This window comes from Microtus oregoni, unplaced genomic scaffold, assembly GCF_018167655.1.
Source record: "Microtus oregoni isolate MIOR12 unplaced genomic scaffold, Mior012 000010F_ref0000083, whole genome shotgun sequence".
NCBI lineage: Eukaryota > Metazoa > Chordata > Mammalia > Rodentia > Cricetidae > Microtus > Microtus oregoni.
The window spans coordinates 33,529,354-33,546,362 of record NW_024543069.1 but is presented as its reverse complement, the minus strand read 5'-3'; the positions used below and the strand labels follow the sequence as shown (position 1 = coordinate 33,546,362).

Below are 17,009 nucleotides of genomic sequence, written 5' to 3'. Positions count from 1 at the left end.
GTATTGAACTCTATATCCAAGACATTTTAATTAGTGTCTCTTAAATGTATGACTAGGACATGAACAAACTGTCCACAATATTGGAAGACACAGAAAATTGGCTTTATGAGGAAGGAGAAGACCAACCTAAACAAGTTTATGTGGATAAGCTTCAGGAGCTAAAGGTTAGTAAATTGCTTTAAGTAGTAGGTGAATATTAATGTTTTATAAAAATTATGATGCAAAAGCACTGCTATTCAGTTTGGTTCACCTTGCTTTTAATCTCAGCATTTGGGAGGCAGAAACTGGTGGAACTCTGTGAGTTTGAGGCCAGCCTGGTCTACATAGGGATTTCCAAGACAGCCAGAGCTACACAGGAAGACCCCGTCTCAAAAATAAAATTTGAAACCAAGTTTTAAATTTGCAAATTCCAAATAGTCCTTATTTTCTTTTTCAAATGGTTCTAAAAGTTTTAGCACCTTGCTTTGAAAAGATTGACAGTTTGGATTAGGTTTTGGGTTTTGTAAAGAGTCAAGAGGTAACCATGAGTGAATTTTTTTAGATAAAATCAGTATTATAAAGTAGGATAAGGGCCACTGAAATACATTTTTTGTGGGAAAATAGAAAAGTCGTATTTTTGTCTATCTTCTTTGTCTATTTATCATCCTCTAAGGGAGAAATAAATGTATCCTATTATAATTATTCACTCTCTTTAAATGTTTCTTGTTAATAGAAGTATGGCCAGCCCATTCAAATGAAGTATGTGGAACATGAGGAGAGACCGAAAGCTTTAAACGACTTGGGAAAAAAGATTCAACTTGTCTTGAAAGTAATAGAAGCACACAGAAACAAGGTACTGGGGTGTGAGGGCAGCTGCAGAGGACGTGTGGAGAAGCCCTCAGCCCCAGAGTGCAGCTTCTCAAGAGACTGAACACACCTAAACCAAGAGTTTTTTAATGAGGAATTACTAGTAGAGGACTCCAAGACATTTAAAATCTGAGGCTTTCACCTCTTAGATTTCCCTGAAGCCATGCTTTAAGTTAATGCAGTTACAAAACCCTTTGTTTTCATGTTTGTGTTTCTTATAAGAAAAAAAGTCTTCCTCGCCTCTATACTGCCAAACTATGTTTTTTCTTGCCTAATTTGTTGTTAATCTCCTGTCATTCATCCATAATCTCCTTTTGTTCTTTGTACACACCCAAATCTCTCTCAACCCTCCTCTGTTCTGAAGCTTCAGGTAGGGTTATATATAACATGTGTCCACTTGGATGGAACAGTAAGTAACCAGTCAGGCCTAGCAGACTGTTTAGGAAATTATTGGTTTATACCTTACAGTCTTTACTTTGTCCATTCACTTCTTCTTTGCCATTGTTCTATTGCAGCAGACCAGTAAACACAGCTCTGTTCCAGAAAACTCAAGAGAAACAGGCCATCTTGTTGAGGTTGTTCCATGGGGTCAGGTTTACTGCTCCCCACTTACATACTGTTATCATCAGATTTGATCATTGGTGTTAACACTGCATCCATATACAGGAGAGGGCAACACCAGGATCATTCAGGCATGGCATCATCCCAGTCGCTTAGATTCCTCAAGCACTTAGTAGATCTTAAGCACTGTGTGTGGGTTGTCTCACACAGTTTCCACCAGGGTATTTATATTTAGTACCCGTGAACGATGACTACTGTTGTCTCGATTCACATATGAGAAGATCTGGATGTTTAAGCAGCTTGTTGGATTACACAGATCATAAATGATAGGAGTCAGGAGTCAAACCGAAGTAGCTGGTATCAGTGTTATATACAACCTATCAGTATCTACAGTTTTCCAATATACAACTTAATTTTTTATTTTAAAAGATTTATGTGTGTTGTAAAAGAAAATGTGTAATTTACTAGCCCAATCTGCCTGCATACTCACAAACAGAATATATGGATAACGGAAAAGTAAAGAATGAGGCAGATAAAATAGCAAGCATATTTCAAATCTGGTATAGTTCCTGACATGATTAGTGCTTCTCTGACCCTAGTGGTCTTCTTGGGGGTGGCTTTAAGATACCATCCAAAAGAAACTAAGACTCTACTTTTCATTAGGCATGTGAGTTCTAGTTATATACCAGGATGTTTTGTGGGTCCTGGACTTTAGCAAACAGAAATACTGGGCCTTTTTGGTCTCATATGCTTCAGTTGGAAAATAAAGTGCTAACAAAGGGGCTATGGAGAAAGTAAGGGACTTTAAGGAGCTATGTCAGAGAAAAGGGCAGACCAGTGAGAGATATATACGTCATAAAAGAATTAAGGAAAGCCAGGGCTCAGAATGGATGGTGAAGAAATATTCTGGCTTCATTAAGGCCACTGAGTCCGGTGATCTAAAGTCACACACAATGAAAGAAAAAGACCTGACTCCTGTAGGTTGCCCTCTGACCTTCAAATACAGCCTTTTCCCCAACACACACACACACGGGGGGGGGGGTGGACATACAAAAGAAACATCAAAGCTGGTGTGATAAATCTGGGGAAGGGACAGATGTCTCATCACAGGCCTCATCTGGGCTGTTGTGAAAGTTTGGGGTTTACTCTGATACAGGTAGCTTGGGGTTTTCAGAACATACAAGCAATGTGACTTGACCTAGTTTGTGAAGAGTCTAGTAGTAGACTAGCTAAGACATTAGAATAAAACAGTCAAGAAATGATGGGAGCTCAAACCTGATAATGAAAGACCAAGAGTGATTAGAGTTTTGCACTTATTTATAAGATACAAATGTAGCATTCCAAAATACTTCAAAGATCATTATGAATTGGCTTCATTTTTAAATATACTGACATGGGGAAAACTTGAAACAGTAGGTGGTGATGTAATCAGTTTACTAGTAGTTATAATAGTAGTAGTTGTAATAGTAGTAGTAGGTGGTGATGTAATGAGCTTATTAGTAGTTATAATAGTAGTAGTTGTAGTGGTAGTAGGTGGTGATGTAATGAGTTTATTAGTAGTTATAATAGTAGTAGTTGTAATGGTAGTAGTAGGTGGTGATGTAACCAGTTTACTAGTAGTTATAATAGTAGCAGTAGAGATTTCAGACTTTACAGATAGCCTCGAGTTGATGAGAGTTGAGCGTTCTGGGAAAGGCTCCAGGCTCCAGATAAATTTTAAAAAGTCATGTATATTGATAAGTGCAAATAGCTAGCAAGGAAAACCTAATTCATGAGGTAGTAAGAAAGTGAATAAAATGTAGCAGCCTAGAAGCCAAGTCCAATATGAAGATTGTAATTTGTTATCTTACAAAGGAAACTGGAAAAGCTTAAGAGTTTTGAAAATGGTATCTCCAAGGGGTTTAATCAGTGCTGAAGAAGCTAAGGCTTCTAAAGACAAGTTCTAGTTTAGCTAGGTTAGAACCTGTCTCAAAAATCTGAAGGAAAATAAATGCAATGAAAGAATTTTGTTTAAAAGAACTTTAACTAGCATATACAGTATTGGATCTCATTATGGAATTTTCAAAGGTAATGAGCTGATCCTCCTTTACCCCTTCCTATTGTCCTCTTCTCTTTCCTCAACACCTCCTTTTTCCTTGTCCATCCTGCATTTTCTGTGCAATCCATAATCTTTATCAGGAAATCCTCTTGCTTTATGTTATGTTGCTGCTTCTTTCTGCTCTGCTGGCTACTGATGTAAACTGTGACCACGGGTGGTTTCCTGGATGTAGACGCTGCAACTGTGTAGTTTGGAACAGAATTTCATTGTCTTTTTTTTGTCAAAGAGGTACCACCTAGTTTTATGTTATGTTCAGAATTTTCTTTCTCCCTCACTATATACCTCTGTACCTCCTTTCATTCTACTCTATCCTAGCTTCTCTTGCCCAGTGCAGAGCCTCTACTGATTGTTCTTCTTCAAAGCTGACCTCTTTTGGAGTCCTTTGCAAGACCATCCTGATTTTATATTATATCCTAGTCTTTTCAGCTTTTATTACCTTGTATGTAGCATCTTTGCATTAATATACATGAAGCATATAATAAGAACTTGAACGTTTTAAGAAGAAATCAATAAGTCATTACTTATGAAAACTCAGTGTTCCTTTTACAATTGTATTACTTTTTGTAATAGGATGAAAGGTATGAGCATCTGGATCATGCTGAAATGGAAAAGGTTGAGCAGTACATCAGCGAGTCCATGAACTGGTTAAACAGTAAGATGAATGCTCAAAACAAGCTAAGTCTTACTCAAGATCCTGTGGTAAAGGTCTCAGAAATAGTTGCAAGGTCAAAGGTAAGAAACTAAAATTCCCTTTTAGAAACGTGTTTGTGGTGTGTGTTAAAGGACACAATGAGTGTGTGGATACTTGTGCCATGGCTCACAAATCAAAGGACAACTTTGTGCAGGTTGATTCTTGGCTTCCACTTCTGTATGGGTTTCAAGGATAAAGCTCAGATTCCCAGGCTTGTCCAGCAGTCACTCTTACCTGTTGAGCCACATCACTACCTCAAACGTCCTTTTTAATAGGTTTAGACACTAAAATAATTTTAGGGACTAAAAACTTAATGAGTATACACTGAGAAGTAATCAACTTGCAAAAGAACACAGAAGAGAAGTTTAAAGCCACGATTTGCTTTGCTGACGTCAACAATTCTAGGTTATGAGGGTGTCTACCTATTTTTGCAACTTGCTAGACATTTCTGGCTTCAAGTTCCAAGAGTAATACAGAATGAAATATACCAATATGACCAACATAAATATCCAGATTCCTTGCGACCTCTAATATCTTTGTTGCAATATGTCTATCTTTGGAATGTGAAATCTTCCACTGTGACGTCCTGTTTTTAAGTTTATGTAATCTTAGATAAGCTTTGATATTTAATAAATATTGATAAGAAAAATTTCAAAAGCTATAAAAAACATGGCACCAAAATTACGTAAAAATTTCAATAAGCGAAGACACTGGGTTGGGGGCTGACAAAGAGATGCATACGCAGTCACTAAGAATGCAGGTGTTTTTGTCTGCATCATTTGCTGTGATCACGTTTATAATCTCTGCTATAGTTGAAAGGATGTGGAGCAGTGGATACTCTCCTCTGACCAATTTAAATGTGTACAACTTTCCTGGACATTGTGTCAGAATATATAATAGACAAACATATGTAGACATTTGAAGTGAGTACATTATAACTCTTAGCCGAAATTCTCGATTCTAGAAATTACTACAAAAATTCTAGAAATTATTACTGTATATGGAATGTAACTATCAAATGTTTTATTTATAAACATTTTACAACATATTGAGTAAAAATTGTTATAAAACCCTAATAAGATCACATTTGTAGGCAGAAAACACAGCTCTCACTTCAAAATAAGGACATAATTTTATTGTGAGTGATCACAGACCATGAACACATGTACAGGTTGCACTGAGTAACATTTCATTATGGAAATGGTCTTATGAACTTAGTTTCTTGATAACTGAGGTTTCTGTCCTGCCCAGTTCCTGAAGTCATTAAGTCCCAAAGAAATATTTAGAAACACAGAGGCCTACATTAATTATAAACCGAATGGCCTATTAATTAGCTCAGGCTTCTTATTAACTCATAACTTACATTAGCCCACAATTCTTGTCTGTTAGCCACATGGCTTGGTACGTTTTTCAGCGAGGCAGACACATCTTGCTTGCTCTGTGTCTGGCTTCCTCTCTGTCTGAGTGATGACTGCACACTGAAACTTCCCTCTTCCCAGAATTCTCATTGCCCCACCTCTACTTCCTGTCTGGTTGTCCCGCCTATACTTCCTGCCTGGCTACTGGCCAGTCAGTGTTTATTTAAAATACAAATGATAGGGTACAGACCATTGTCCCACAGCAGTTTCTGAACAAAAGTAACTCATAAATCAAGGCATTGACCAAATACATTTGTGGGGGCTGAAGGTAGAGATGTTATAGCAGCAGGAAAATCCCATTCCAGGTTTCAGACACTATCTGATGGCACAGTTGGGTTTGGGGATGGTGAAAGTAACTGTGCTGGTAAGTTAGTCCAGCCTAAATTAAGATATCCCATAATTTTAGCTCTAGACCAACACTTCAACTCTCCACAGTCACAGCATTTTAATCAGCCAGCCAGCTTGCAGAATCTCAGTGTAGACAGGGCCTTCTTCTAGGAACCTCAGTTTACACGGTGTGAGTGTGTGTGTGTGTGTGTGTGCGCGCGTGCGCGTGCACGCGCGTGCGTGTGTGTATGTGTGTGTGAGAGAGAGAGAGAGAGAGAGAGAGAGAGGGAGAGAGGAGAGCAAGAGTAGTTACTTAAGTATTAATAGTAAAATTTACCTTGTTTGATTTTTTGTATATGACATTCCTCTTTTTTCTTAAAAGCAGGTACTATATAATTAAAGTTTTACAAAAGGGTTTTTAGCTCTATTTTGTCCAGAAGCTTGTAAGTACTTGACTGTGAATCAAATAAGATCATAAAAGCAACTTGTAACTAGACCATTCTCCCTGAGGGGTCACTCTGTGTCAAAAGATGTTAACCCAACCCCTAGGAGAATCTGGAGAAATTTTACACTATCATTACTTGAAGTAAGGATCTTTCATTTCTTTCTAAAAAGCAAGGAAAGAGAAAATGCCTTGGGTTCATTTAAACAAAATTATTTGCATTTGCTTTCTTGGCCTGTCAGGAAAACTAAAAGCAAATTGCCACAAAGTCTCACCATCATGATTGCCTAAATGTGAGCTGAACGGGATGACAGTAACAGATATGTCAAAGTAAAAGGGGAAAAGTCCATGAGCCTTCAACCCTACCCAAAGAACTACAGGCTACTAAGGAAAACTGAGAGCATGAGGAGTCTTCCCCAGGGAAAAGCCTGGTGTTGGTTATCCAGTACCAAGTGGTCAGTCTTGAAAACATACAGAAGTAACATTATGCAGACTGAAGAGCTTATATTTAAGAATATATACGTAAGCCCATATACATATAAGCATACAGTAACAACAAAAAAGAAGCCATGAATTTTAAAGAGAGCAGGGAGGTTTTATAGGAGCATATGGAGAGGAAAGGGAGAGAGGAAATATAATTACAATCTCAAAAAATTAAACAGTTTTAAAACACAAATTGCATAAAACTTAAAATGCATTTGCATTTTTGTCCTTCAGCTATTTTCAAAAGGATATACTATGTACATTTACTTGGTTCTGTTTATTAAAATTGTTTTCATATAAATGTTTAGAAAGTTCAATTTTTGAAATGTGTTGACATAATTCTCAAAACATCTGACCTATAAAGAATTAAAGACTGCATGCAGTAGCCAGGCTGAAGTGGCACATGCCTTTAATCCCAACACTCAGGAGGCAGAGACAGCAGATCTCTGAGTTCAAAGCCAGCCTGTCTGCAGAGTGAGTTCCAGGACAGCAAGAGCTATACAGAGAAACCCTGTCCTGAAAGAACAAAATATAGGGGCTGGAGAGATGGCTCAGTGGTTTAGAGCATTGTCTGCCCTGAGTTCAATTCCCAGCAACCACATGGTGGCTCACAACCATCTGTAATGAGGTCTGGTGCCCTCTTCTGGCCTGCAGACATACGCACAGACAGAATATTGTATACATAATAAATAAATATTTTTTTTAAAAAGAACAAAATATATAAGTAAAAAAAAGTGCAGTAATATAAATGTTAAATATGTTGAACTATTTAAATGTAATAATTGCAAGCTTTAAAAGGTTAGAGTACTGTCAGACATCTTAAGCATTTTGTGTAATATTTGGCATGGTTTGTTTCTGTCTTCAGGAACTGGATAATTTCTGTAACCCCATCGTTTATAAGCCCAAACCAAAAGTAGAAGTTCCTGAAGACAAAGCAAAAGCCAACGGTGAACACAATGGACCAATGGATGGACAGAGTGGTACAGAGACCAACCCAGATCCAGCAAAAGGCAGCTCACAGCACACAGAATCTGGAGAGATGGACGTGGACTAAGTTTCATGTAATTCCAACAGTGGGATAACTACAGGGTCCATTCATCCTTTACGCCCGGTACACACAACATATGTTCAATTGTTCTTAACTACTTTTGTCATTTGTTTTTTGGAGTAGTTTTGAAAAGTGTCTATATTGAGTGCACTGTTGTTGCCCATTGCTGCTGTGAAGCTTTAGCTGAATATAGATGTACAAATCAGTCTGAGCTCTCCTCACATACTTTGTGACAGTGTGCAGGACTGCTGTGTACTCGCATCCGTCTACCTTAGTCCCAGCTGTTACTTGCAGAGCCCTCAGCTCCTCTGTGAAGGAAGGGATACTGTATCGCTCTTTTGTTGCAGAGGCAGGGAACTGAATGCACTGTTACTGTGAAAAGAAACTGAATTTCATGTGGTTTAGAGCCACCAGCACTGACCTTTTTCTGGTATCCGTATTATTATCATTTAAATATTAAAACAAATGAGAGGTTCTGACATACTAGTCCATCTCACTGGCGCGCCTCAAGAACTCCAGTGTTGTCATCACATACATGAGTCAGAAAGAAACGATGCAGTTTGATATTCAGATGTCACCAGCCTTTGCTGCTTTTGTTAGTAGAATGGATTGATGCTTAAACTGTTGATTTACTTGTCCTAAAGACCAGCTGCTACTACACCAATGCTAAGCCTATACCTTCAGGTTATGAGGAAGCACTGTTGACCTGTTAGGATGTGCATCTAGGTTGTCGACAGGCTTAGTTCAGTTTTTATAAGTTGTGTTGGTTTTCTTAATTGATTTTTGTTTATAATACATTAATCTGGGGTAGGAAAAATTGCACACTTCATTGCATTATATATACCTATCACTGATTTAATGTTCCAATGTAGATAAACACTATAAAATAAGCAGAAATTCCTAAAAAAGGAATACCTGTACCATAAGTCTGAGGAAATAATGCTTGTAATAAACTTAACTGTGTTACATCAGTAGGTAAAATACGTAATGTTACATAGTGTAATATGATATGATGTGATTAAATTATAGTTCCTGATGTTAAATTGCCTTTTGAAAACTTGGCTCCAGGTTTGGTGCTTCTTAAATGGGAAAAGGCAGTGTACTTCAGCTCTATTGAGGACCTGGTCTGTGGTTTATCACCAGACTTGTTCACACCATTCAGCTCTATCCTGAGGCTTGGAACTGTTTATTTAACCATGGGGAAGGCTGGAATGATGCTTCAGTCTTCAAGGGAAAGAAGCATGACAGATGTATATAGGTCCTTGTGTTCCTAATGCTAGTTTACTGAAGATCGACTTCAGTTCCAGTTTTCAAAGGCTCTTGTCCCAAATCTTTATATTAAACAACACTGACTTTTCTTAAGTAGTTAACAACTGAGAGTATACTATCTTTAGGGATAGTCATTTCTCAAATGAGTTCTCTAATAGAGATTTTGTTCCTACAATGTAGTCTGCATTGAAAAGAGATTGTAGGAGGGTGGGTGGTCATTTTACAGAAATTTTTATTCAGCTTTTTGGGGGAAGATATCATCCCTTTTTATTAAGAAAATCATATAGTCACAACATATTTTAAATGTCTATATCTTTTATTAACATGAAATAATTAGATCCAATAAATGAAGAAATACATTTTTAAGTAGCTATCAGTTACTTTTCATTTGTATGGTGAATATATACATAGGTCCACTTTAAAAAAAAATCGTGGTTGTGAAGGGAGTGTGTGACCACACAGAGACTGTATAGCTGCTTCTTGGTTATGAAGGGAGTGTGTGACCACACAGACTGTATAGCTGCTTCTTGGTTGACACTTGCACTCCCTCAGTAAGGAGCTGCTCCTCTGAACCCTGTTGGAAGGGGCAGAAGCATCTCTCCCTGCACCCAATGTCCAGCAGAGCCTCACATTCTCCACCCTGCTCTAGTAACTTTCAGTAGTTCATTGTTTTAGTCGGGTAACATATTTTTGTGATTATATAATGTCTTTTTTAATAAGTTAAATACATCCAAAGATAATCTGCATAGTTTTAAAATTTGATGTGAATGTTAAGAAAAAATAACAAAATCCCATGCTATTTATGGAATTTAAAGAAAGGAAAATACATTCTCCTTAGTAGACAGTAAGATTGAACTCATCTATAATATACATTGAATTAGGTAATTCTAGATCTAAGAGTTTTCCGAACATAAAGGTGAATTATTTAAAGAATAAATAGCCAAAGCAATGTTACCATTCATCAAACTATCAAAGAAGGGTAGGAACTAAAAGTTTCTTAGTATGGTTTAGTTCCAAAAGTACAAATTATCTTCCTTTAAAAAACCAACTCTTGCCAGGCAGTGGTGGCGCACGCCTTTAATCCCAGGACTCAGAAGGCAGAGGCAGGTGGATCTCTGAGTTCGAGGCCAACCTGTTCTACAAGAGCTAATTCCAAGATAGCTAGGGTGTTACAGAGAGACCCTGTCTTGAAGAAAAAAAGAAAGAAACCAACCCTTAAGCCAGGCAGTGGTGGTGCATGCCTTTCATCCCAACACTCGGGAAGCAAAGGCAGGTGGATCTCTGAGTTTAAGAACAGCCTGGTCTACAAAGCAAGTTCCAGGACTGTCAGAGCTACACAGAAAAACCCTGTCTTGAACCCACTACCCCCCCCCCCCAAGAAATCAACCCTTAATACAATTATACTGTTTTTATACAAACACTGTTAAATGGTACTAAAAAGAAACTGTGAAAGACAAGGTGGAAGCACCCAGAAGTGCATTGCTTCAGAAGGAGTCTGAGCTCATGGTCAGGCAGGGCTATACTGACATCCTACCTCAGAAAGCAAATTTGCTTTGATTCTTTGTTTTTTTGTTTTTCTAGACAGGGTTTCTCCATAGCTTTGGAGCCTGTCCTGGAACTAGCTCTTGTAGACCAAGCTGGCCTCAAACTCAAAGAGATCCACCTGCCTCTGCCTCCCAAGTGCTGGGATTAAAGGTGTGCGCCACCACCACCTGGCTTATTCTTTAAGTAATGTACAGAATCCTTAAAATCTAAAAAGGTAGAAACATTATATCAAATAACTCAGGTACTGGAATAACAGTCAGTTTTAAAACAGTGACTAGGTATTTTCTGGGAACAAATGGGGAAGGTAAGTTTTCATGTGTTTGTGATTATTTCCTAGCTAGACATCTTTAAATTATGGAGCTCAATAATCAGTTTGAAGACAGTATTAAACCAGTCATGGTGGCAAATGCCTTTTATCCTAGCACTCCTGAGGCAGAGACAGACTGATCTCTATGTTCAGGCCAGCCAGGTCTGCAGAGTGAGCTGGATTAGACTATATAGTTGGACTCAGCCAATGCTACACACACACACACACACACACACACACACACACACACACACACACAAAGTTAGCAATTAAGTAATCTGTGACTTGTGAAAAATCCACCTGAAAAGGCGAGAAACCTTGACAGAGTGACTATATCAGTGTGACCTAAAATAGGTAAAGCCATTGGTTAGTTCTTATGCATCTGAAATGTAATGGTTACTCTTGATGGAGGAAGGTCACTGGTTAAATAAAAAGAAACTGCTTGGCCCTCATTGGTTAGAAGATAGGTGGGAGGAGTAAACAGAACAGAACGCTGGGAGGAAGAGGAAGTGAGCTCAGATTCCACAGCTCTCCTCTCGGGAGCAGACGCCTCAGAGAGATGCCTCCGCGCAACCAGCTCCCAGGCAGACACACACCATGAAGCTCCGACCCAGGATGGACTAAGCTAGAATCTTCCCGGTAAGACCGGTTCTCACAGATTATTAGAGATGGGTTGATCGGGATATCAGAATTAGCCAGTAAGGGCTAGAGCTAAAGGGCCAAGCAGTGTTTAAATGAATACAGTTTGTATGTTGTTATTTCGGGCATAAGCTAGCTGGGCAGGAGGCCGGGGTGCTGGGAACACAGCCCCGCCGCTCTTACTACTACATATCCTTGAAACAATTCCATGTGATTTTGATAGCTGGAGGTTGGTTGGTAACTCAGACAAATTAAGTCCTTTATACTAATTCTATATAATAGGTCTGAGAGCAGGGACAGCTCTGGAGTAGACAGCCTCACTAACATTCATTGCCTTCTATTTCTTCTAATCCTTCTCAAACGTTCCCACTCCTTGGTGACTAAGCATTCAAATATATGAGCCTATGGGGGCCATTCTCATTCAGACAATCAAACATGGCTAAATTCTTATTCTAAACAGCAAAGGGGCATTTAGAATATTGAGAATGTTGAAAATCAAACTGCTTCAAAGAAAAGTTGAAAACTGAAATCCCTGTGGAAGTGGTCAGTATTTTACAGCTGCAAAGGCTTCCTCATCTTCTGGATTCTTAAGAATGAATCTAGCATATTATTAGGGTAAATAGTAACAGAAACGACATATTCATCAAAATATATTGAAAACGGGAGCTTTCAAATCAAGGAGTCAGAGATAGTAACTAAGTTATGACCATCTGATGTTATGATGCAGTCAGATCCATATGAAAATAACATGGCCCATGCTTGGAGTGTGAAGCATTATCACCCAAGTCACAGAATGATTAAGGAAACTTATTGAGACCCTAAAATGTATTATCCTGTAAAGGCAGTGAGATACAACATGTCTTAGATTGTATTATAGCATATAAATAACACATTCACAATCAATGATATGTAAAATGTCATTTATATGGCCAGTGTTTTCAAATGTATTACTCTTTTAAAATCTTGATATTCGCCAGGTGCATGCCTTTAATCCCAGCACTTAGGAGGCAGAGGCAGGCGGATCTCCATGAGTTCAAGGCCAGCCTGGTCTACAAGAGCTAGTTCCAGGCACCTAGGACTGTTAAACTGAGAAACCCTGTCTCAAAAAAAAAAAATCTTGATTTTCCTTTAATTCCTCTTTCATGATATTGAAATCTTGATCACTCTGATGTTTTAAGTTAACAATTTAGACAGATTTAGGAGTTTCCCTCCCCTTATTTTTGAGACTAGAACTAGATATGTAGTTCAGGCTGGCCTCCAACTTGTGATTCTCATGCCTCAGCCTCCAGTGCTAGGATTACAGGTGTGTGCCACCATGATCAGCCCTTTTTTTCCTTTGTAATTCTGAGTCTTACCTTTAGGATTTGGGGCTCTTAATTCATATGAAATAAACAAAACTATACATTTCCATATTCAACATCTCCAATTTTAACAATCTCCAGTTTTAATAGTGGCATTGAATAGATTCTCCATCTTTTAGGTGTTAGGTAATTTAAAGTTAGTCTGTGAGTATTGTCTGTGAAATATGACAAAATAACAAGGGTCATCAGAAGTCACAGAGCAGACACCTTTGATGGTTTCTGATAAAAAAAGCAGTGAATATCTTTCTACGCATTATTATTTTTAGTTTCCTAAGTTTGTTCCTTCTGAGAAACTAAGTGAAAATACTTTTAAAAAAATCATGACAGCCTGCTTAGAATGTACATGTTAAGAAGGAATTTAAAATGAAAAACTAGATAAAAGAAGCTTTACAGTTACATTTTTCCCTAAAATAAACTTTTGTGACTTAGTTTCTTGGAAGGAGCATCTTACCATGAAGTGGTCACCTATTAGATGTGGTAGAAAGAAGCCACTATTACTCAGCATCACATTCTAAAGGAAGCTATCCTAAATTATTCAGTTCTGGTAAATGGTATTCCAGTCATCTCACAGCCTTTATAACTATGTACAAAGTGACTCTACTCCAGTCATTCCTGTAAAATAACCTTTGAGTTTTGTTCTTAGTAACTATTCTTAGTTTCCTTCCTTTTAGAACTGTACATTTGATTTATCAATTCTGTTTGCAATGCAGAAAATTTTAATCAAATGTGACATTTCTATAAAAATAAGTTTTTTTAATATTTATTATGTATACAATATTCTGTCTGTGTGTATGTCTGCAGGCCAGAAGAGGGCACCAGACCTCATTACAGATGGTTGTGAGCCACCATGTGGTTGCCGGGAATTGAACTCAGGACCTTTGGAAGAGCAGGCAATGCTCTTAACCACTGAGCCATCTCTCCAGCCCCTAAAAATAAGTTTGACATAATAGACCATTACCTTCAATGAACAGACATAAGAATGGCTTTCAATGTTACTGATAATATTCTACAAATACCATTTTGGAATATGACTTTGGTTCACAAATATATCCACAAAATGTTTGCATATGGAATGATCAAAGCATATAAAACATTTCCTATGTATGTACATTGCATCTTCATACTAGTAAACAAATAATTGATAATAAATGCAGTTCATCTTTAAATGTCAGTCCACATCATCAAGAAGTCATGTAATAATAATAAATACATAGTCTACCTGCTCCTTGAACCATAAGTTTTGCACACCAGAGGTTTAATATTCAAGTGTTGAACTATATCATTGCATTGCATGAAACACTGAGGACAGGTCACCAAATTATTTTAAAGAAATCTGCATAGCAATCAAAGTTTTTGAGTAACCTGTCAAGATCTGCAAACTCAGACACTTAATTCTGAAACCTTATATGATAGTTTGTGAATGTTAGATGTGCCGATGGAAGGAAAGCTTTGGAAGTTCTCAGTAAGTTGAGAAGAAAGAAAGCTTTGGAAGTTCTTAGTAGGTTGAGAAGAACAGAGGTTTGTGTCCTCTGTTTATGACTTGCTGCTCCTGGAGCTGTCAAGGTGGTTCAACCAATAAACGCTTGCTGAGGATCTGAGTCTGTTGCCTAGATCCCATGATGGGATAATACCAGCTATACAACGTTGTCCTGAGTATGACATGCACGCGCACGTGCACACACGCACATACACAGACACACATGATACAAGAATAATAAAAAGAACTGCTGTTCCTGGGGCTCGGGAGATGTCTCAGTAAAATGCAAGTAGAAGCACGTGGATCTGGAGCAAAAAATAAGATGAAGTGGTGGTGTACATCTTTAATCCTAGTACTTGGGAGGCAGGGAAAGGAGGATCTGTGAGCTCAAGGCCAGTCTGATCTACAAAGTCAGTTCCAGGCACAAAAAATAATTGCTGTGACTGACTGATAAAAATGAATGCACTATTAATCTCCGGGGGGAGTGGTCAGAAAGCCTTAAAAAATTAAAAGGTCTGTCCTCAATCTCAAAAAAACCATTTATACCATGTACTGTAAGCTTCCTAATGAAACACACATATTCTAAAGTCTTAAATGGGTGAATTATAGGTGTTTACTCAGTTAAGCTGCTCATAATATAAGAGGAAAGAGAACAGTTTAGAGACAAGGGACTGTCAGATTGTGCGTGTGTCTTTTATAATTTACCTTTGGAATTTCCCCCTTTGCATAAATGATTCACGATGCTCACAGGCAGCATGGTGTCAACATGCCAGCACTCGGCAGTGATTCTTCTGACCACCTTTTTACCCACTGCCAGTAGAGCAGGCTGAACCTGAAATGGTTTCCTTAGATGGGAGATGGCAAGAATGACATGAAGAGTAGGAGATAACTTAACTAAAATCACACAAAATAAAAATGGAATCTAGGAGCCAGATGGGGCACTTATTTTGGTTACCTCAGCACTAGGGAAGCAGATGGAGGGGGTTCACTGCAAGTCCAAGACCATCCTGGTCTACATACCCAGAACCAGGATGGTCAGGGTTACAGAGACCGTGTATCCAAGTAAACAAAAACCTAAGACCACTAACTAAAAGGTGTCATACATTTGCCAGTTTGAAGACTATTTCTGGCTTTCCAAAAGACCCAAAAGAAGATAAAAGAGAAAAATTTATGGCAAGAAAATGCCTACTGAATGTGTTGATGTAAATATTGTGTGCCCTCTACGTGAATAGGATAAATGAATCATTTAGAATGTAAACAGGGGCTGCTTTGATTACAGATAATTCACCAGAAATGTAACAGCTCTGACACAACAGTCTCAGAACATAGGAAGCAACTGCCAGTGAAGGTGAAGCCCACAGGAACAGTGATGATGGAGGCAATAAATAAAACAACAAAAGTGGCCAGATGGACTGGATTTATAGCAATAGGCGTGGACTTTTTAATGGACCCAAAGTTTAAATGCACGTGGAATATTTACAAAAATGGTAGGCTACAAAGTAAAGCCGAGGAATACCGAAGGAATACCAAAATCAGAATTTAGAGAGCAGTCTAATTCACCTATGAAGCCAGACATGGTGGCATACACTTGAAAGGCCAGTCTGAGGTACATACCAAGACCCTATGTCAAAAAAATTTTAATTGCCTAGTAAGACATTACAAAAGAAATTCTATATGCTCATGTGCTTGAAATTTAAATTCTAGGGCGTTAAATCATGTCGAAAATTAGAGAATACTTCTATAAATGTAAATATTCCTTAAACTAAGGCTGAAGCCATTAAATCCCACGGGTGGTTTTTTTTTTTTGTTTGATGTGTAGTTACATATATATAATCTCTTATCACAAAAATGCAAGCTTCAAATAGCAGGCATTCTGGCATGTTTATCTTTGTTTTCAAGCAACTCTGAGAATGTCCAGCACATAATGAGATTTTTTGGTTTTAAATTTTATTCTTGTAAAGTGTATGTGACTAAGGATTGGTGTACATGAGTGTGATGCCCACAGAAGCCAGAAGATGGCATCAGAGACCCTGGACCTGGAGTTAGGAGGGGAGCTCATAGTCATGAGTGCTGATAACCAAATGTGGTCCTCACCAAGAGCAGGAAGTTCTCAATCACAGCACCAAATCTCCAGTCCAACAGATTTTCACAGTAACTGAAAAATGCCGGCCAAGTTCTTGTGAAATAATGCTTAGCTTGCTGTTCATCTAAAATGTGTGATTATCTCAAAGATATTACAAGCAAAGACAAAATGGCCCCGAATGAGGCCCTCCCTAACTACAGGCCCTTTGAGACCCTGGGCCCCCTAAGATGATCTTTGTTAGCAACCAAAGAGCTGCCATTTTGGTCTGCTGACTGTCCAAATGAATCTTTTCCCTGCCCCACTACTTGTCCTGGAGTCACCGACATTTGAGGATAGCATCTACACCCGCTTGACCAACACTATCGGGATTTCTATTTAAAGGAGGTAAAACAGGCAGACTGAGAAATAACACAC

General features: G+C 38.3%; 1 protein-coding gene across 1 annotated transcript in view; it reads left to right on the top strand.

Moving 5' to 3' along the window:
- Hspa4l (heat shock protein family A (Hsp70) member 4 like) overlaps positions 1–8,957 on the top strand; it is a 47,943-nt gene extending 38,986 nt beyond the window's left edge. Inside the window, exons 16-19 of the mRNA XM_041659180.1 lie at positions 57–164; positions 713–832; positions 4,076–4,237; positions 7,732–8,957. Coding sequence (XP_041515114.1) covers positions 57–164; positions 713–832; positions 4,076–4,237; positions 7,732–7,920 — 579 coding nt within the window. The 3' untranslated portion in view covers positions 7,921–8,957. The remainder of the gene's footprint in view (positions 1–56; positions 165–712; positions 833–4,075; positions 4,238–7,731) is intronic.
- Positions 8,958–17,009: the final 8,052 nt, after the last annotated feature.